The 21,548-nt window shown below is 47.6% G+C and overlaps 1 protein-coding gene and 1 long non-coding RNA gene across 2 annotated transcripts; one reads left to right on the top strand and one right to left on the bottom strand.

Annotated features, from left to right (window-relative positions):
* Positions 1-7: 7 nt before the first annotated feature.
* On the bottom strand, positions 8-5,332 carry LOC311581129. Its single transcript, XR_014773657.1, has 3 exons — positions 5,204-5,332; positions 4,309-4,506; positions 8-242 (listed from the first exon to the last, which is right to left on the bottom strand). It is a non-coding gene; the product is annotated as an uncharacterized lncRNA (long non-coding RNA).
* An 82-nt stretch (positions 5,333-5,414) lies between these two features.
* LOC311581119 (glutathione S-transferase theta-4) lies at positions 5,415-14,600 on the top strand. Its single transcript, XM_084753145.1, has 5 exons — positions 5,415-5,637; positions 7,325-7,412; positions 10,496-10,646; positions 12,526-12,702; positions 14,258-14,600. Exons 1-5 carry the CDS (start codon positions 5,526-5,528, stop codon positions 14,450-14,452), a joined length of 723 nt encoding a protein of 240 aa, XP_084609271.1. The 5' UTR covers positions 5,415-5,525; the 3' UTR covers positions 14,453-14,600.
* The last annotated feature ends 6,948 nt before the right edge of the window (positions 14,601-21,548 follow it).

Raw genomic sequence — 21,548 nt, 5'->3', positions numbered from 1 at the left:
TAATCAAAGAAAAGTCACATAACAAATCCACATGAAATTATTACATAGGTAAAAAGATAGTGAACAAACAACCATCCAGGAGTATAAATGATGTTTTATAAGACTTGGTCTTTGAAGTGTAGAACACAAAAGATTTCTTTGGGCAAACGATGTTATTTCTCCAGATAGTTTCCCAGTAACAACAAACAGTAGAATTTATTTGCATTGTTATGCAAACTTCCATGTGTGTCCATGGTCAACAACTAAAAAAAAAAAAAAAAGGTGGGGGTGGGGATTTAATATAAATAAGAGATTGACCAGATGGATCAGCCTGTAAGGATACTAAAGCCAAGGCCTCTGTTCAATCCCTAGAGGCTAAACAGTGGAAGGAGAGAACCAGCTGCTGCAAATTATCCCTTGCCGTCTACAAGTGTGTCATGGCACTCCTGTAAATGTAAATGTAAAATGTAATGTGGAAAAAAATATTAACAAGATATGAACACACTGCACAGACAGATTATCACAGGGGTCATCGTTTGCAGGAAAGTCAGTATTCCTAAGGCTAGGGATCCATAGGGAGATAGCTCGGTGCTAATGGAGGGGCCCTTAGAACTCGGGCTTCTGGGAGTTGTGTTGCCTAGCTCACTGGGTATCACCTTTGAATCATGCCCCAGGATCTAGAAAGTTCTTCACAGGAGGGCTCAAGGGTGTCATGGATGTGATCTTTGAATATCCCAGTAGGCGTCACTGTGACATGACAGGGACCCTGAATTAACTTGCCCACCGCAGTGAGCTTGATACTCCCATGATTTTTCTATGCTTTTTCAGCCCAGAATGTCTGGTGCGTGACCACCCTCTTAGATACCACTTTGGCTTTGTCTGAGGGCTAGTCTCGCTTGGTTTCCTGGAACTTTTCTGCCCCACCTTCCTCTGGTGGCCCACAGGTGAAGAGTGTTGTTTTCAAGAGATGTCCCAGTAAAGCACACAGGAAGAATTAGGACCAAGGGCAGTGTGGTGTGTGTAACTCACTCACTTCTGAGAGCAGTAGCTGTGGACCCAGAATAGCTCGTAAGGCTCTGGAAACATATGCCAACAGGTGAAGGTGGCGTTGGCGCTGGGCAGGAGTTGAAGGCAGGTGGGGACTAGCTTTGGGGCCATGGCTTTCTAGGTCTTTCCTCCGATTGAAAGAAGCATTCCCTCCTGCAGAGATTTCTATGCTGCAGATTTGTCTTAGGAGGCACTCCCCCCCACCTCCACCACCCCCAGCCTTGGCCTGAGGGCTTGTAAAGGTAGTTAGGGCCCTTGGGGAGTATAGGGCAGAGGACGTCAAAGGGACAAGTGTCAACTTGACACAAGCGAGAGTCAACTGGGAAGTGAGACAATGCTTCTATCAAATTGGCCTGGACAGAGGTGAACCTGTGTGTCATTTTCTTTTCTAAGATTTATTTATTTATTATGGATATGGTGCTCTGCCTGCATGTACAATTGCATGCCAGAAGAAGGCACCAGATCTCTTTATAGATGGTTGTGAGGCACCCTGTGGTGGCTGGGAATTGAACTTAGGATCTCTAGAAGAACAGCCAGTGTCCTTAACCTCTGAGCCACAAGCTGCCTCAACTTTAGTCATAACATAGGTGAGGCATGAGGAAGCCCCATGAAGCATTTTCTTATTTTGTTTTGTTCCATTCTCCCTTTCCCCGAAGGACTGTGACAAATCTAAGGTCTCAAATCAGATAAAGGGACACCAAGCATGACATAGGGCTGCTCTGCCCAAGAGCAGTGTGGGCCAGGGGAATTAGGCACAGCTGAGCATGCCAGACCAGGGCCCGGATTCTCACCCACAGGCCTTAGTGAGTTGACCCCTTGTTTTGTTGGGCCTGCCTGCCTTCATGAGCAAGATTCTGTTTGCCTAGGCTCTGGGCCAGCTTTGCCTCCCAGGCCCTCCTCCTCCACTTTGGAACAGCTATCTGGTTGTTTTTGTTTTGTTTTGTTTTTGCTTTGTTTTTGCTGTTTGTTTTTGAGATAGGGTTTCTCTGTGTAGCCTTGACTGTCCTAGACTCACTTTGTAGACCAGGCTGGCCTCGAACTCACAGAGATCCACTTGCCTCTGCCTCCCGAGTGCTGGGATTAAAGGCATGCACCACCATGGCCCGGCTCTGGTTGTATTATTTATGACTTCCAGAGCAGGGCCTGGCAAAGTTTTAGCTCTGAACCTGTGTCATCCTGGCTCCTCATTCCAAGGGGCATTAGGCACAATCTTGTTACTTGGTCACACTGACTGTCTGAGTTAGGATTCCTATTACTCTGATGAAACACCATGGCCAAAAAGCAAGTGTGTGTGTGTGTGTGTGTGTGTGTGTGTGTGTGTGTGTGTGTTGGGAGGGGGGCGGGAAGTGTTATTAAGCTTACACTTCCACATCACAGTCTATCATCACAGAAAGTCAGGACAGGAGTGCAAGCAACCCGGAGGCAGGAACTGATGTAGTGACCATGGAAAGGTTCTGCTTATTGGCTTGCTCCCCATGGCTTCATCAGCCTGCTCTCTTATAGATCCCAGGACCCCCTGCCCAGGATGGCACCACCTATAATGGGCTGGACCCTTCCCCATATATCACTAAATAAGAAAACGCCCTACAGGCTTGCCTACAGCCTGAACAATCTTACAGAGGCCTTCTCTCAATTAAGGTTCCCTCCTCTCCGATGACTTTAGCTTGTGTCAAGTTGACATAAAACTAGCTTGCTTGGCACTGTCAGAGTGACAAAAAGGTGAGGAGGAGTCTTCACTTCCTGAAATCATGGATGATGTCATCCCTACACAGTGTGATTGTGTGTGTGTGTGTGTGTGTGTGTTGTGTATGCTGTATCGGGTGGTAGGGTATCTGGGGTGTCCATCTCCCAAGGTCCTGTGAAAAACCTGGAGAGAGCATTGCAGTCCCTTTTCATAGGCCAAGAAGGTGTGGCCAGAGGGCAACTCTCACTTTCTCAGGTTTCAGAATAGAGTCCTGTCAGCTTCCCAGGAGGTCTTGGCTAGGAGCCCAAGGAGGCCTAGGTGACTCCGGCTGGTGACCAACCCCATATCCCTCATCCAGTATGGATGCCAAGCCCTGGGTCCTTTTCCGCACATGAGCTGTCCTTCAGGTCCACAGTGACTCTGCCCACAGCCGAGCCCTTCCACAAGTTCATCCTGCAGCCTCAGGGAACCCATAAGGTAGGACCCTCCACTGGTACAGAAGCTGGCAAAGCAGCCTCAGGAGTAGTTCATATTAGAGGAAGTAGCTTGTTTTCTGTCCTGTGTGATATCGTCTATTATAAACATGCTCTGAGCTCTAGCCTGATCCTCAGCCTCAAACTGTGAAAGTGAGGGCCCAGAAAGACGGGGCATTTTTTCCAAGATCGTTGTCACCGTCCACCTGACAAGATCTCGAGCCACCTAGGGGACATATCTTTGGCAATGCCTGAGAGGGATTATCTTGATTGGGTTTGCTGCAAGTGGGGACACTCACTTTTAAATGGATAGCCTCTTTCTTTGGGCTTGGATCCCAGACTGCATGAAAAGAAATGTGACTGGGCAGCAGCATCCACCACTCTCTTGTTCCCAGTCGCAGAAACAGTGTGACCGGCTGCCTCAAGGCCCCGCCCTCAAGGCTTTCCACCATGATGGACTGTGAGACTAATTAACCCCTCTTCCTTCTTTGTTGTCTTTAGCCAAACAGTTTATTACAGCAAAGAAGAAATTACTAATATAACCATAAAGCCTAAAGCCACACTGTGGCCTCACCGTGGGCCTCTAGTGACCTTCTTCCACAGCTGTGCCATGTGCACAGTGTGATCTATGTTGCTTTAATCAAGGCCAGGGAATTTCCACACTCGTGCATGGTACAGTCTGCTCGGCCACGCTTAGAGCATCCTCGGTGTTGCCCCTTTGCTCCCTGAACTCCTCCAGGGTGTTAGCTTTCCATAACTATAACAAAATACCCTAGACAGTTAACTTATAAAGAAGAAAAGGGATCTGGAGAGATGGCTCAGCACTTGAGAGCGTGTACTGCTTTTGCAGGAGAGCCAAGTTCAGTTCCTAGCACCCATGTTGGGTAGCTCAGGCCCACCTGTAAATCCAGCTCCAGTCCTTTTCTGGATTCCTTGGGCACCTTTATTCACACATGCACACACTCCCTTCCCCACAACATACATATACATAATTTTAAAATAAAAATAAATGTTTAAGCTGGGCGTGGCAGCGCACGCCTTTAGTCCCAGCAATCGGGAGGCAGAGGCAGGTGGATCGCTGTGAGTTCAAAACAAAACAAAAAGTTTAAATAACATAGCAATTACCTTATGTGTGTGGGTGTTTTGCCTTCATGTTTGTCTGGGTACCACATGCACGCCTGGTAACCGCAGAGGCCACACAAGGGTATCGGATTAAGTGGAGTTACAGATGGTCGTGAGCCGCCATGTGGTTGCTGGGAATTGAACTCAGGACCTCTGGAAGAGCAGCCAGCACTTTCAACCACTGGGCAATCTCTTCAGCCTCTAAACTTAAAGGAAAAAAAAAAGGTTATTTTGGCTTAAAAATTTAAAGGGCTAGAGTCATGACTGGGTAGCCCCATTCCTTTCCATCCTTTGGCGGCAGGGATAAAATATGGGGGGGGAAGTGTGTGTGGCCAAAAGAACTAAGAACAAAAACAAAAACAAACTGGAAGAGACTGCCAGGAAATGTCTTCCATAAGCCAACACTTTCCACTCCTTTTTTTTTTTTTTAAAGATTTATTTATTTAGTTTATGTATATGAGAGCACTGCCTGCATTTACACCAGCATGCCAGAAGAGGGCACCAGATCACATTACAGATGGTTATGAGCCACTATGTAGTTGCTGGGAATTGAACTCAGGACCTCTGGAAGAGCAGACAGTGCCCTTAACCCCTGAGCCATCTCTCTGGCCCCACCTTCCACTCTTTCAAGAAAAATGTCCTCAGTGAGTCAATGCCTTCCATCAGTACTAGGGATGGAACCTGGCCTTTCTATATGCTACATACTAAACGCTTCTCTCACTGAGCTCTCTAGGCTCTACCACCATCTCAGGCCCTAAACCTTCAATGCGTGGCCTTCAGAAGACATTTATAGCAATCCTTTCCCAATCACATTTCAGAGTAGATTCACCCCTGGGTCCCCCCCAGTCTCTGCTCCAGGCCATGCAAGCTCAGTCCTTCTCTTTTTCATATTCTGGACCTGCAAAGTTCCTTTTGTTCCGTTTGGCAGACAGGGCCTATCCCTGGGGATGCTCCTGTGTGAGCCCCTTTCAGAGGGACAGCAGGAACCTGCTGCAGGCCTTTGGCAGGGTTTGTTGTCACCCCCGAGTCTCCTCAGAATCCTTGCTATGGTAAGAATTCCAGGTTTCCTGGCCTCATGAGAACATCAAGGTAAATGAGTTCCAGAATGCAGGGTCCTCAGCTCAGGTGGGAGAGAGCCTAGAGGCAGGTGCTTAGGCTACGCACAGGCCTAGGTCTGTGCTCCACCCACTGTGGCTCTGGGACCCTGCCGCCATCTCAACATGGGCCTGGAGCTCTACATGGACTTGCTGTCAGCACCATGCCGCGCTGTCTACATCTTTGCCAAGAAGAATGGTATCACCTTTGACTTCCAATTTGTGAATCTACTAAAAGGTCAGTCCCCAGTACTGCCAGGAAGCCAGGTCCTGAGGCACTGCCAGTGTACCTGGTGAGAGTGTTTCTGAGGGTCAAAGGTCAGCAAGAGAAGCAGGGATGAAACATGGCAGAGTGATCAGGCCATATCCCATCTAGCCTACTTTTGCTAGGCAGCAAGAGTGACAATACCAGGGCTGGAGAGATGGCTCAGAGGTTAAGAGCACTGGCTGCTCTTCCAAAGGTCCTGAGTTCAATTCCCAGCAACCACATGGTGGCTCACAACATCTACAATGAGATGTGGCGCCCTCTTCTGGGATGCAGGTGAATGTGCAAGCAGAATACTGCATACATAATAAATAAATAAATGAATAAATAAATCTGAAAAAAAAATGACAATGTCCCTGTTGGGGGTGAATAGAAGTTTCAAGGAATCTAAGACTCTCAAGCCAGAGCTTTTGTCATTTTCTTTGGAGGTCTCACACCTTGTTATCTGTGACACCCACCACCATGCTGGTGAAGGACACAGACCTACTTTTATAAGACAGTGCATATGTTACCCAGTCTATACTCACGCTTCTCCAGTCTACATCCATAGCCCCTCAGTGTGTGGCCAGCCTCCCTCAGCCTGTGTCCACCCTCCCTCAGTGTGTGCCCACCCTCCCTTCCCTCAGTTGTATCCTCCCTCCCTCAGCCTGTGTCCACCCTCCCTCAGCCTGTGTCCACCCTCCCTCAGCCTGTGTCCTCCCTCCCTCAGCCTGTGTCCACCCTCCCTCAGCCTGTGTCCACCCTCCCTCAGCCTGTGTCCTCCCTTCCTCAGCCTGTGTCCACCCTCATTCAATCTGTTCTCACTCGCTTCCAGTCTGCTGTTGGAAGCTGCTCTGGGATTAGGGCTGTGGCCCAGTGTTAAAGCACTGGCCTAGCATTGCCACAGGCAAGACCCTGGATTTGACCCCCCAGCTTGTGCCTGTGTGTACACACGTACACAAATTTAAAAAATAAGGAAAAGGAGGACGAGGAAGAAAGACATGTGAAAAAATATGTACTGAAGGGTGCACAGACACTGCACACACACATACCCTACCTCATGTGGGCATCAGTGGATCAGGTTCTGAGACACAGAGGAGCCTCGAAGAGCTCAGCTCAGAGAGACACAGCCTCTAGACTGCAGAGAAGAGGCGGGAGCTGCAGAAATGGAAGCGGTGTGGTGAAGCCCCGGAAGAGAGGTGTGCAAACGGATGGTCAGGAGGGGTTAGCATTGCTGCCTGCTGTGGTGTTCTCCGTGCACAGGAAGGGACTGTGGGCGCCTTTCCAGGGTCCCCAAGCTGCCAGATCCAGTTGCCCAGTCCCCTCAAAGGAGAGACAGAGGAAATGAGAGGTGATGAGACGGAAGGGGACACTTAGGTCCCTAGGGCCGAGGTTGACTCACAGGTTGTAGCTTCAGGCCTTGAGTGAAGGCTGAACTTCTGGCTTCTGGAAGCTAAAAGGTTGTCTTGATCTCTGGGGAAAGGGACCTCAAGGGGCATGGGTGTGAGCATCTGTGAAAAGGAGTCTTAATCCTGGTCTCTGTGATACTTCTCCTCTTCCCTGTGACTTGGGGCAACCCATGTGATCCTCGAGACCTCGGTTTCTCCCTTTTGTCTCTAGAAGCCCAAGTTCTCTTTTCCTTGGGGTCTCCAAAGCTCCAGACCCTCCCTCTCGCCCTCAGGTCACCACCATAGCAAGGAATACATCGAAATCAACCCCCTAAGGAAGGTTCCCAGCCTCAGAGATGGCAAGTTCATCTTATCTGAAAGGTAAGAGCCCTGTCACCATCTTGGCATCTTCTGGAAGACTCAGTGGGAACAGACCTGGCAGCGTTTGTTTGTTTGTTTGTTTCTTCATTTTCTGAGACAAGGCAAGGTCTCTCTAGGTACCCTTGGCTCACCTAGAACTCACTGTATAGACAAGACTGGCTTCAAACTCAGAGATCCATCTGTCCCTATATCCTGAGTACTGGGATTAAAGGTGTGCACCATCAGGCCTAGATTACTGATTTATTTCTTTTATTTCAAATTATTATTATTATTTTTTTCAAGACAGTGTTTCTCTGTGTAACAGCCTTGGCTGTCCTGGACTTGCTTTGTACACCAGGCTGGTTTCGAACTCACAGAGATCCACCTGCCTTTGCCTCCTTGAGTGATGATGGGATTACAGGTATGAGCTACCATGTCCTACTGTACTTTTTGGGTTTTTTGGTTTTGTTTTGTTTTTTTGAGACAGGGTTTCTCTGTGTTGCCCTGGCTGTCTTGGACTCACTTTGGAGGCCAGGCTGGCCTCGAACTCACAAGATCCGCCTGCCTCTACCTCCCGAGTGCTGGAATTAAAGTTATGCACCACCATACCCGGCTCTACTGATTTATTTTTAAGCTATAGAAAATTTAATGTACACAACCCCCCCCACCCATCCCCCCCCCACATAAACATGCATACACATGCACACATGCACACACAAGGATGAATACTAACCAAGAGGCAGCACAACCGCACACATCCATTTCTTAGCTTCTGCAGCTACCGACTTTACCTCACATACACCTCCCTTTGTTCCTCCCTCTTCCAGACACGCCATCACTTTACCCATGAATGCTTAGCAATATCCTACTCAGAAATGAAGACACTAAAACGTACACCACCCAATACCATTATGACAATGAATAACAGTGTTAGCCCTTCCCAGATTTCATCCAGAGCCAGCTCATATCCAAGTCTCTTGCATCAGAAATGTTTTCCTGGTTTTGTCTGTCTGTCTGTCTGTCTGTCTGTCTGTCTGTCTGTCTGTCTCTCTCACACACACACACACACACATTTATTTTTTTGTGTGTGAGTGTTTTTCCTGCATGTATATATATGTGCACCGTGTGAACGCCTTGTACCTGGACACCAGAAGAGCTCATCAGGTCTCCTGGAACTGGAGTTTGGGTGGTTGTGTGTCACCATTTGGGTGCCAGGAGCCGGGCGGGGTCCCCTCTGTGAGAACAACAGTGCCCTTAACCACTGAGCCACCATTCTAGTCCCTCTTTCTCTCTGTCCCCTGTCTTAGTCTGTTTTGGGGGCTCTGTGACTGAATATGGCACTGTGGGTGATTATAAAGAGCAGAGGGCTGGCTTTAGCTCCTGGTTCTAGAGGCTGCAAAGGCCAGAGGAGTGGAACTGGCCCCTGCTTAGCATCTACTGAGGGCCTTCCCTTTTGGGTCCTAGCAACTCAGAGATTACAACATGGTGAGTAAACAAGTGAGCCAGAGAGAGAGTGAGCATGGTTTTTTTTTTTCTCTTTTTGGTTTTTTGAGACAGGGTTTCTCTGTGTATGTAGCCTTGGCTGTCCTGGACTCACTCTGTAGACCAGGCTGGCCTCGAACTCACAGCGATCCGCCTGCCTCTGCCTCCCGAGTGCTGGGATTAAAGGCGTGCACCACCACGCCCGGCCGTGAGCATGGTTTTTTGCTTTTGGTTTTTTTTTTAATAACAAAGCCACCTGTGACAACCTGGTAGCATTATTTCAGCCACTCATGAATCAGTCTGCACCTGTCATCCAATCACCCTTGGCTGTCCCACCACCTGAAACCTCACTGTGGGAAGTCAACGGTCATCTGAGTTTTAGTAGGGACATCCAAGCCCTCTCAGCCCCTGTTGTTTTAGTTTACGACATTTTTCTTCTGGCTGGCCTCTTTGTGTGCGTGTTGCTGCTGCTGAACACCGGCTCTTCTGTCCTGTAGCATTTCCTACACCATCAGTTAGCCAGCGTGGGCCATCCCTCCCTGCAAAGCATACCTCCAGTCTGAGCCCCTTTCCTGCGTCCTTTGGCCCCACTACCTCATCCCACATCTATCCCAGAGAGACCAGCACCTCTTGCTGAATTGTTGATAGAGTCACAATCTTGGCCTTCCTGGGCTTTATTTGAACAACCCTTCTCTAACTGCAGGGATAAAACCTCTCATCCCTCATGCTCTTAGAGACGTAGTCTAGGCACTGGAGAGATGGCTCCTGAGCTAAGAGCTGCTCTTCAGGGATGCAGGTTTGCCTCCCAGGGCTTGCACATATCCCCCGGGCGTCTGTAAGTCTAGTTCCGGAGGCTCCTACTCCTTCTTCCAGCCAGGAAGTGCACCAGACACACAAGGGATGCACAGACATACACGAGGGCAAAACACTCATACACGACAACTACATTAATAAAAAAAAATAATTAAGTCTAAACTCAATGTCATGCCCAAAGCATCTCTGGCAGCCCTTCTCCACTCCCCACCACCTAGATCGATCGCATCCTCCAGTCACATGTCTCCACTCACCACTCTCTGGGTGCTCCTCACTCCCTCTGGAACCCCAACATTCTTTGCTCCCTGTGAGCACTGCCCTTTTTCTTTCTTTGTGTGTGTGGGTTTTTTTGTTTGTTTGTTTGTTTTTGGTTTTTTTTGGAGACAGGGTTTCTCTGTGTAGCCTTGGCTGTCCTGGACTCACTTTATAGACCAGGCTGGCCTCGAACTAGCATCAATCCTCCTGTCTCTGCCTCCCAAGTGCTGGGATTAAAGGCGTGCACCATGGCCCCCACCGCCTTCCCCCCCACCCCCCGCCTGACAGCACTGCCCTTTCTTAATGCCATTCATTGACTCCCGGGCCCCCTTCAGGTCTTCCTCCCTGTCTTGCCGCTTACTGGACTGATGTGAGAGCTAGCAGGTAGGGTAGCCTTTCTAGAACCCTTCGGGTTTCTCCTTCCCCTGGAGGGATTTAGCACCTAGAGCCTGCCTGTGGCTGGAGGAGCAGTTTGACTCAGGCCGTGCTGGGGTGGCGTCAGGGTTCTCAGAAGGTACAAAGAGAAGAGAGTCTCTGATTTGCCTTTTCTGTAGCGTGGCCATTCTCTTCTACCTGTGCCGCAAGTACAGCGCGCCTTCCCACTGGTACCCGCCAGACCTGCACATGCGCGCTCGTGTGGATGAGTTCATGGCTTGGCAGCATACAGCTATCCAGATGCCCATGAACAAGATCCTGTGGATCAAGGTGAGCAGGGGAAATAAACAGTCAGAAAACCTTAAGTCTGGTCCTGCTCCTGCTGACTGAGCCTCACTTCCCCTAATCCCATGTCTGTCTACTGTAGGCTCTGTTTCTTAACAATTAAACTTTATTATACAACCCAACTAGTTTACACAAGAGGGAAAAAAGGTTAAAGGGACAAAAGAGTGAACCTTCCGGTATCCGTTCCATGGGACGGGTCCTTAGGTGTCTCTGGCCTGCGTGCTGGTCCAGCCTGTTCGCTGACCCACATGCGCTCAAGCCCTGTTTCAACCTGTGTTGCTCTCTCCATTCCGCCTGTCTGTGTCACGTGGGAAAGGCGGTCTCCTTCTCCCATTGAGGGTCAATTAGAAAAACAATAGTCCAGGTGGAGTCCCCAGGTCTGCTTCCTGAATTCCAGGCCCAGGATGGCTCCACTCAACTATCACAAGGTATCCATGGGGTGTCCAAGGGTAAAGCCCGCCGAGACTGCTTTCACCTGTGACAAAGCTTACAGTCTTTCCCACAGTCTACTGTTACAGAGCACCTGAAAGTGTGGAATGAACCGTTAAGTAGGAGAAAATACTATGGCAAAAGGGAAGGGCAACCAGAAAGGGCCAAGACAGGACTCAGGAAGCTTCATTCTGAATTAGACAATATCAGTAAAATTTAAAGGTGACAACCAGCACACATATCCCTAGTTTCAATTTTCTGTTTGTGCTCTTTTTCAGTCCATTTTCCATTACTATAATAAACTGCTCCAGGTTAGGTAACTTATGAAGAAAAGAGGTTTATTTAGCTCATAGTTTTGGAAATAGGAAGTCTAAACAGCATAATGTCAACCCTAGAGAGGGCCTCATAGAAGAGGCTATCACAGTGGAAGCAAGTAAAAGAGAGGTCACCTGCTAGGACCGGAAGCCAGAGCTGGGGCAGGGCACCAGTCTTTTTTTTTTTTTTCTTCTTGGTTTTTCAAGACAGGGTTTCTCTGTGTAGCCTTAGCTGTCCTAGACTCACTTTGTAGACCAGGCTGGCCTTGAACTCACAGCGATCCGCCTGCCTCTGCCTCCCGAGTGCTGGGATTAAAGGCGTGTGCCACCACGCCTCGCACAGGGCACCAGTCTTGTTCTCTCAATAACAACTTGCTCTCTTAAGTTTTAACCGTGTCCACCTTGATGCCTTCTGGAGGTAGTACCCCCAAGCTAGACTCCACGTTTTATTTATTTATTTTACTTTTAAAATATATTTTATTAATTTATTCATATTACATCTCAATTCTTATCCCATCCCTTGTATCCTCCCATTCCTCCCTCCCTCTCATTTTCCCCTTACTCCCTTCCCCTATGACTGTGACTGCGGGGGACCTCCTCCCCCTTTATATGATCATAGGGTATCAAGTCTCTTCTTGGTAGCCTGCTCTCCATCCTCTGAGTGCCACCAGGCCTCCCCATCCAGGGGACCTGGTCCAATATGGGGCACCAGAGTTCCTGTGAAAGTCAGATCCCACTCTCCACTCAGTTGGGAAGAACGTCCTGTCCATTGGGTAGATCTGGGTAGGGGTTCGAAGTTTACTGCATGCATTGTCCTTGGCTGGTGCCATAGTTTGAGCAGGAGACTCCATGTTTTAAAGATTCCAGCCCCCTCTCACATCACCATGAGGACTGGACTCCCAACACACCAACCTTTGGTGAGTGAGACCTACTTAAGCCACAGGATTCACTCCATATCCTTCTGAACACATGGCCTTAGGTAACTGCCACTTGAGGATGGCCAGAATTGCTTTACATCCTTGGAACTATTCAAGTTCTAGCTAGCAGACAAGGACACAGAAGCCTGGTAGGGAGATGGGGCAGCACTGCCTCGACCTCTGACCTCTTCCCTACTTGGCCAGCTACTAATCCCAATGATCACTGGTGAGGAGGTTCCCGCTGATCAGACAGACAAGGCACTGGACGAGGTGAAGAAAAGCATAGAGCAATTCGAGGAGAAGTTTCTGCAGGACAAGTTGTTCATCACTGGAGACCACATCTCATTGGCTGACTTGGTGGCCCTGGTGGAGATGATGCAGGTATGGGGCGGGGCGGGGCAGGCAAGTCTGGGAAGAGGTAAAATGTTTATGTGGCTAGGGGACCAGAGTCACAGGATAAAGCAGGAGAGCCCTGAGGGATGTTGGCGCCAGGTCTGGGTGCTTGGGCCCACCTGGAAGTGACAGGAAGGAAGCATAGGTTTTGAATCAGGGAGTGTCATGATTGTGGAACTTGACAAGGATTCCATGGCACGGGGAGGAGGCAGAGGGAGAGCCAGGGATGCCAAGGAAAACATGGTCTAGCAGCCAGATGCCTGCCCCCCTCTGGGCTCTCTTGAAAGTATGCATAGTGTGTGTGTGTGTGTGTGTGTGTGTGTGTGTGTGTGTGTGTGTGTCTTTCCCAGTTGCCTCTTTCCTAGTGCTCCAGACATGGTATCATAAGACACCTCCCCTAACTCTGGGTCTGAGCAGTGGACACCACTGTGTGTTGGAAGCAAACTCGGATGAGTGCTGGGCTTTTTGTGTGCTTTACATGCGTGCTTGGTTCTGAGCTACCTGGTGTGTTCAGGGTAGCCATGTTAGACACTTTCAATGCCCTTAAGATAGGTTCTCACGTGTCCCAGTCTGGCCTCAAACTAGCTATTTAGCTGTGGACGACCTTCAACTTCTGATACTCTTGCTACCATGTCTCCAATGTGGGAATTATAGGTATACAACACAATGCCTGTTTTGTGGTGTGCTGGGGGATTGAACCCGGTGCGTTATGCATGCTGTGTAAATACTCTACCTACTGAGCTACATTCCCAGCCCATTGGCCAACGTCTTGAGACTCTATCATAGTTTCTGGTCGGTATGCAAAGTAGCAGCTTTAGTCCTTGCCCAATCTGTAGTATAGGACAGCACAAGGAAAAACCATTCTGATCTGCACCAAGCATAGGGCCCTATGCTTCCCTCTGTAGTCTCCATGATCCATGGACCTCACTCCTCTTGGGGCTTTGGAACACTGTGGGTGCGTACTTCTGTTTTTTGTTAGTTTTGTTTTCAAGACACGTTTCTCTGTGTTATCTTGGATGTCCTGGACTCCAGCTTTGTAGACCAGCCTGGCCTCGAACTCACAGCGATCCACCTGCCTCTGCCTCCCAAGTGCTGGGATTAAAGGCATGTGCCACCATGCCCGGCTGGGGTACACACTTCTTAATGACAGCAGCTAAACTGCTAAGTATCTTTCGCGCTGAGCATCCTTTTTTGCCCCTTGTCTGACCCCAGTGTGGAAGTCCAGTGTGCATGTGTGGTGGTAGTGATGGTGGGTGGCAGTTAAGCTCCATTCCTTTGGTAATAAGGGCCTAGCCTGGAAGAAGACAAAGGATGGTGGGAGCCACCTGGGTCAGGAGTTGCCATCTTGGACCAGGATCCTCTATGTCTGCTTCACATACAGACTGCATAACTTAGACACTTTGCCGAGAAGAACTCATCTTGGCGGGGGCAGCAGATGACTCCCTCTCTGTAGAGGCAGGTGCAGATGACCCTTGAGGTTATGGAAGATCCAGATGCAACTGCTGTCTATGCTGACCACATCTTCCTTTCTGTTTATCCACAGCCAATGGGGAGTAACCACAATGTCTTCATCAGCTCCAAGCTTGCTGAGTGGCGAATGCGGGTGGAGTTAGCCATTGGCTCTAACCTCTTCTGGGAGGCTCATGACCGACTGATGAAATTACCAAGTTGGGACTGTTCAACGCTGGACCCTGTAGTCAAGAAGAGAATAAGCGAGTTTCTGCAGAAGTATAAATGACCCCAGAGGAAGCTCATTCTGCAGGGTCTGGCCGTCTCAGCCTTCTTAGGGAAGACACTAAGAAACACTCTGTCCCTTTACCTAATAAAAGAACTGGAACAGCCACCATGGCCCTTATGGGGACAGTGGTGTCAGCAAAGAGCCTGATATGTGAGCAGATGGTACTCCCAAATCATCTTGGTTCCTAAAATGAATATAAGAGGCTGGGGAGATGGCTCAGAGGGTAAAGTGCTTGCCGCCTTAGTTCAGATCTCTACCACCCACACAAAAGCCAGGTCCACTGGTGCGGGTACAAGCCCCAGGGCTAGCTAAACAGCCAGCCCAGCCGGAATGCCAAGCACAAGGTTCAACAGGAGAGATGCTAGCTCAAGAACAGGCTGGAAACTGAAAGAGTAAGACATCCAACATCCACTTCCAGTCTCTGTAGGTGCTCCCACGCCCACACATGCATACAACACACGCACAAAAGAATGTAAAAGTCAAAGTGTGTATTTGATTACATTTTCATTCATAACAGTCAGCAATGTCAATACCGTCTTCTAATAACAGAACTGAATAACTAAACAGACTAACGCAGTAACTGAGAGAAGACTATGAAGAGACAATGTGATGATTACACCTACTAAAACATTCCCCACAAGAGTGGACTAAATATTTTTTCTCAGATTCACATGGAATGTTCACCAGGAGACACTATGTGTTTAGTTGTAAATGAGTCTCAACCTTAACAAGGTTGAACTAATGAAAAGTGTATTGTCTGAATCCATTGACATGAAATTAGAAATCATTAACAGGGCCAATGGGATGGTACAGCAGATAAAGGAGCCTGTTGTCAAACCTGATGGCCTAACTTCAATCCCTAAGACTTCCCAGGGTTGACGGAGAGAATCTATTCTCAAAAGTTGTCCTTTGGCCTTCATGTGTGCGCGTGCAACACACACACACACACACACACACACACACACATACACACACACACACGAAATTAAATGCAACAAAAAGCTTCAAAAAAGGAATCGGTAACAGAAGGGTGTGGGGGTTTGGGAGATTGTTTGTACAGACACGAGAGCACTGGCTCAGATCCCCAGCATCCAACACAGAAGTTGGGTGTGGCAGGGCTGTGCTAAAGGCCAGAGGCAGGAGGATCACCATCTGGCTGAAGTGACAAGTGACACCTTTCAGGTTCATTGAGGGACCTGTCTCAAAATAATAAGAGGAAGTTATTGGAAAAGATGCCCAACGTTGACCTTCACATACATGATAGAAGCATGCACACATAAACACACACAGAGAGAGAGAGAGAGAGAGAGAGAGAGACAGAGAGAGAGAGAGACAGAGACAGAGACAGAGAGAGACAGAGAGACAGAGAGAGAGAGAGATAGTTCACAATTGTGTAGAATTTAAACAACCCTTTTACACAGACAGTGGCCAAAGGGGGGGAGGAATTCCAGGGAAATTCATTCCTTGGACAAATAAAAGGAAAGAAACCACCAAAATGTATTGGGCACAGACTAAGCAGTGCTAAGTAGAAAATGTACAGCTGTAGAGATATACATTTTAAAAAGGCTTGATCTGGGGGACTGGAGAGGTGGATCAGTAGTTAAGGACACTGGCTGCTCTTCCAGAGGACCCAGGTTTAATTCTCAGCACCCACATAGCAGCTTACAAATGTAACTCCCGTTCCAGGGGGTGTGACACCCCCATACAGTCATACATGCAGGCAAAACACAAAGCAATATCAATCACTGATTTTTTTTTAAAGGTGTGATCTAGGGTTGGAGCGATGGCTCTGGGGAAACCCGCCACTGATGCTGCATGACTCCACATATATATCTGAAATGATCACATTGACAGAATATATTGATGGTTTGGGAAATGGGGAAAGTTAATTATGTTTAATTATATGTCTCTGTGTGTGTTTGCATGTGAGAATTGTGCACATGTGTGTTGCGGGTACCTTGTGGAGTCCAGAAGAGGTTCAGATCCCTAGGGCTGGCGTTACAGGCAGTTGTGAACTACCTGGTGTGGGTGCTGGCGCCCTAACTCCAGCCCCACAAAAGAGCGACTTCCTTCCCGAACCAGAGCCACATCTACAAGGCCCCAGGGTCAGTGTTTAATGAGCGCAGAGTTTCAATGTTGTAGAGTGAGTAAGTTGTAGATATTTGCCACATAACATTGTGATATATCAAAACACAATCACCATGTTAAATGCTCTGGTCACAATAAAGCATAATAAATAAACATACATAAGGGCCGGGCATTGTGACACACTCCTTTAATCCCAGCACTTGGGAGGCCGAGGCAGGTGGATCTCTTCGAGTTTGAGGTCAGCCTGGTCTACAGAGGGACAACAAAATGCTATAAATTACCCTAATTGGGAGAAGAGAGGCGTGATGGCTGGTTTTCATTTTCATTTTGCCACAAATTAGAATCACCTGAGTAAGAAGCTGCACTGCAGAGCTGTCCTGATTGGCTCAATGGATGTGGGAAGACCCGCCCCAATTGTGGGCGGCACCCTCTGGAAGCAGCCCGTGTAAAAGGGGGCGTGGTGGCATTCTCTGCTTGCTCTCTACCCTTCCCTCTTCCTGCTGAGTTGATTTACCCGGATACTGATGATGGCGCTTGCTGATTCCGTTGATTATTATAGTCAGCATTTCCAGGCTTCCATTGTTGACTGAGGACCGGCAGCTCTCCAGAAACCCTCCGGATTTTCGGCAAGCTATTGGGACAGGATCAACTAGTGGGCCAGCCTCTCCTTGGGGCTGCTCCCCATGCTGAGGCATCCAGCCTCAAGGGCCAAGCAACTCCCAGGTGCTCAGCCTCTTGTGCTGAGGTAACTGTGCTTTCTAGCTCAATGTAAGCTGATTTAAGATTCTTTTTTTTAATATACATGTATATTCAATCTGTTCTGTTCTCACAGGGACCCCCAATACGGGAGGAAAACGCCCTATGCTTACACCATGGTCTGTAACATACGGCCTTATACCCTGCAGACAGACGCAGGTCCAGAGTCTAGAATATTGTTGTAGCATCTAAGTCCTTCCAAGGGACTGTCCATTCCTACATCTTGGACTTTGGAGGTCGCTAAAGTTTTGTTTTTATTTTTCTTTTTTTCCCCCCCTTTCAATCATTTATTCATTTATTATGTTTACAGTGTTCTGCCTGCAAGCCAGAAGAGGGAACCAGATCTCATTATAGATGGTTGAGAGGTATCATGTGGTTTCTGGGAATCGAACTCAGGACCTCTGAAAGAGCAGCCAGTGCTCTTAACTGCTGAGCCATCTCTGCAGGTGCTTTTTCAAGACAGGGTTTGTTTGTGTAGCCTTGGCTGTGCTGGACTTGAGTCCATCAAACTTTTATTTCTGATATGGAGGAGAAGAAACATCAACAAAGAAATCTTGTAAAAAATTTTTTAATTAATGCATACTTATATGAGAAGATAATAAAATGGGGTTCTGACTTACTTTCTGTTATTGTGACAAACACCATGACAAAAAGCATCTGGGGGGGGGGGAAAGGTGTATTTCACTTTGCAGGTCGTAGTCCATCTTTGATGGAGATCAAAGCGAGTACTCAAGCCAGGAACCTGGAGGTAGGAACCGAAGTGTGAAGCATGGGGGAACTCTGTTTACTGCTCGCCCAGTTAGCATCCCGCGTAGCCCAGGCCCACCTGCCTAGGGATGATACCGCCCACAGAGGGCTAGGCCCTCCTCTGTCCATTAGCTATTGGGAACATGCCCTACGGACATGGCCACCAGCCAATCTGATCGAGGCAGTTCTTCAGGTTGGGGGAGGGGCGTGCCCCTTTTCCTAGGTGAATCTATCTGTGTCAAGTAGATGAGTGAAGCTACGACAGCTGTCAAAGACTGTGGTGTAAATGTGCTTTAAAACAGGAAAAAAAATGTCCAACTATTTAGTACAGAGAAAAGCAGGTTGTAAAAACATACCCCTCTCCCTTACACACACACAGACACACACACACACAAATATCTGGCAGACTCCAAAAAACTTACCTCCGAATAACGGAACTGAAGCTGTTTTGTCTTTACTTTTTGTTCTGCCTTGTCGCCACAAAAACCACAGCTCTTGTCTTTACAGAAGCAAGCAAAACTTTAGTCTGGAGCCATTCTGAGTGATCAGGGCCCGGGAACACACAGATCTAGGTGGTTAGCTCCAATTCTAGGTTCTAGGGGCTGGAGAGATGGCTCAGAGGTTAAGAGCACTGTCTGCTCAACCAAAGGTCCTGAGTTCAATTCCCAGCAACCACATGGTGGCTCACAACCATCTATAATGAGATCTGGTGTGCAGGTGTACATGCAGAACACTGTATACGTAATAAAAAAATAAATCTTTTTTAAAAATTCCATGTTCCAACATGAAAGCAGTTTCATAGTTTTACAAAATAAAGTCATAAAAAAAAAATCCAGCAAGTTTAAAATATATTGGTGTGTACATCAGAGAGGATGGTACAGTGACAAGGGGGAACGTCTCAATGGACCCGAGATGCTATCGGGTGACAGTCTTAGCTTTTAAGTTGGTGGAAGCTATAGGTCTGCTATGTTAGTAAATTTCAAAAGGGTTTTTTGTTTGTTTGTTTGTTTGTTTGTTTTAAAAACCTATTAGTCACAAGATGTTAGTTCAGACACAGAGGTTAGCAAGAAGTGAACGGCTAAACTAGCCCATGTAAGGCAGTTCGCCTCCAGACCGCCGCGTTCTGATCTCTCCATGGTACTGAAATTCTAAGCAACCAGCCAGTCTCCCCGAGGAAGCTTCTTTCCAGGAGTTTTGTTTACAGTGTTTATCTGTATCTTCTGATTTTTATTTAAAAAAAGGGGGGGGTTATATACAACTACAGTGGTGTGTGTATGTGTGTGTGTGCGCGCGCGCTGCCTGCTCTGGGTGGGTGCCCCTCACAGATTTCTTTAACGAGGCTCCCAGCCATCCTGCTACGGTATAAGCAAAACTTCCCTTAGGTTTCAGGTCCCTAACAGAGCAGCATAGCAAGAGTCCTTTCCCCAAGGGAGAGCAGATACATCTCAGTGTTTACACCAGGCCCCCTTGATTTCAGCTCCCTTGTTGTGGGCCTTTCTGTGGGGCCTAGTGGAGTATGGCCCCCCAGGAGCAAGGCCTGGTGCTAACCTCGATAGGTGAGTTTCTCAGGGAGTTCCCATCCTGACTTCATTGTGTAAATCAGGTTGACTCAGAATCTGCCTGCCTGTTTTGTTTTGTTTTATTTATTGTGTGTGTATGTGTGTGTGTGTGTTGGGATTAAAGCTGTGTGTTATTACCTTGTTTAATTTTTTAATCTCAAATCCAGCCAAAATCTTCAAAATTCTTATGTTTTAGCAATGTCAAACAACAAAAATATCCTTTCTATTTCTGCTATAAGGAAAAACAAAAACTTCAAGAAATATTCAACCAAAGAGACAAGAAAAATTTTAAGTTTTGTGCCAGTTGCACCATCTCAGGATGTAGTGTGTTGAAGTTATTTTTATAAAACAGTGGCTGTTTCTCTTAGTTCATTTCTTAACCAGGCTATCACACAAATAATTGAGACTCTATATTTGTTTAAAAATTAGCTTTCTAGGGCTGGAGAGATGGCTCAGAGGTTAAGGGCACTGACTGTTCCTCAAGAGGTCCTGAGTTCAATTCCCAGCAACCACATAGTGGCTCACAACAATCTATAATGTGAAATGATGCCCTCTTCTGGCCTGCAGGTGTATGTGCAGGCAGAGCACTATATACATAATAATAAGTAAATAAATCTTAAAAAAATTAGCTTTATACAGCCGGGCGTGGTGGCGCACGCCTTTAATCCCAGCACTCGGGAGGCAGAGGAAGGCAGATCGCTGTGAGTTCGAGGCCAGCCTGGTCTACAAAGCAAGTCCAGGACAGCCAAGGCTACACAGAGAAACCCTGTCTCAAAAAACCAAAAAAAAAAAAAAAAAAAAAAAGCTTTATAACACAATCTTGAGCAATTTAAGTCTGTTCTTAACCCTCTATGTTATTTTGTCTTACTCCCAGGAAACATCCCAGCAATACTTGTACCTTGTAGTTTTCCTCGGCTCACTCCTCTACTTCCTCTTTTAGCTCCTCCTCCCTTGGCTGACAGGAAGTCCAGTCCTATTCTCTCCCCTGCATGGCGACTGGCTGTAAACCACTTTATTGGCATACCAGGGAACAATTGGGGAGCAGTGCTTACACAACACAGAGACAGAAATCAGCATTTAAACTACACAATATTCTTGTGCCTATAGCCCTATTTACTTGGAATCTAGGCATTGCTAAAGTGTGGCAGGCCCTTCCCAGAAAGATTTGACAAACATCTCGCACCCAGAGAGCTCTGAGCTGTAGCCGTGATGAACTCTATAGAGAAGAGTCCTGTTTCTTCCATCCCTGGGCTTTCCCCCCCCACTTTCTCCTTGAACTTTTGTAGATAGGGTATGGAAAATTGTGTTTACCATTAAACAGATTACAAACAGACCCAGGACAACAACAGCCAAAACAAAGCCAGAAAAGGTCCAAGCCTCCTCTGCCATGGCTCGCTCCACTCTAGGTGTAGTTTAAGACCTAGCTCTAGAAGGCTGCCTGCCTCCCAGTTTTGCCTCTCCAACCCACCATGTCTTCATAGCCGCCACTGCTCTGTGAGAGCTGAGCCCACAGGCAGCAAAGCTCTTGAAATGCGCTTATCTTTGGTTCCCTGCTCTTTGGCTAAGAAACTGTCTTTCACGCAGGACTTCTCAGGCTATAAACTTAGATTCAAGCCACATGCTGGTTTGTCATTCGTTGAATGATTATTAATACATAATATTGAGATATCATTTTATTAAATTTAGCAGTTACTCCTTAGCCAGGTATATACCCAAATAACCACACAAAGAGGCTAGGATTTATTTAATTAGCCTAAAGCAAAATGCGGTACAGTAATTACTCCATCCTAAATCTCCGAGCTGGTATAGATCTCCCACATGATACCTTCCTTATTACTCATCTCCTAGGCCCAGTTCATTTCCCCTGGAGTTCCCAGGTCCTCTCCATGTGGATGCCTCTTGCCCTTCCTGCTCTTTCTCCTCCCCTCACTGGGCCAGGACGTCCC

This window comes from Acomys minous (assembly GCF_964271855.1).
Source record: "Acomys minous genome assembly, chromosome: 13".
Lineage (NCBI taxonomy): Eukaryota > Metazoa > Chordata > Mammalia > Rodentia > Muridae > Acomys > Acomys minous.
The sequence above is the reverse complement of the archived record's forward strand: the minus strand, read 5'-3'. Positions and strand labels throughout refer to the sequence as shown.

Bases quoted from the DNA above. Each gene is read 5' to 3' on its own strand.
- LOC311581119 (XM_084753145.1), top strand. From the start codon at position 5,526: ATGGGCCTGGAGCTCTACATGGACTTGCTGTCAGCACCATGCCGCGCT. The intron at 10,647-12,525 runs GTGAGCAGGGGA...CTACTTGGCCAG, and splicing joins ACAAGATCCTGTGGATCAAG to CTACTAATCCCAATGATCAC. The intron at 12,703-14,257 runs GTATGGGGCGGG...GTTTATCCACAG, and splicing joins CCCTGGTGGAGATGATGCAG to CCAATGGGGAGTAACCACAA.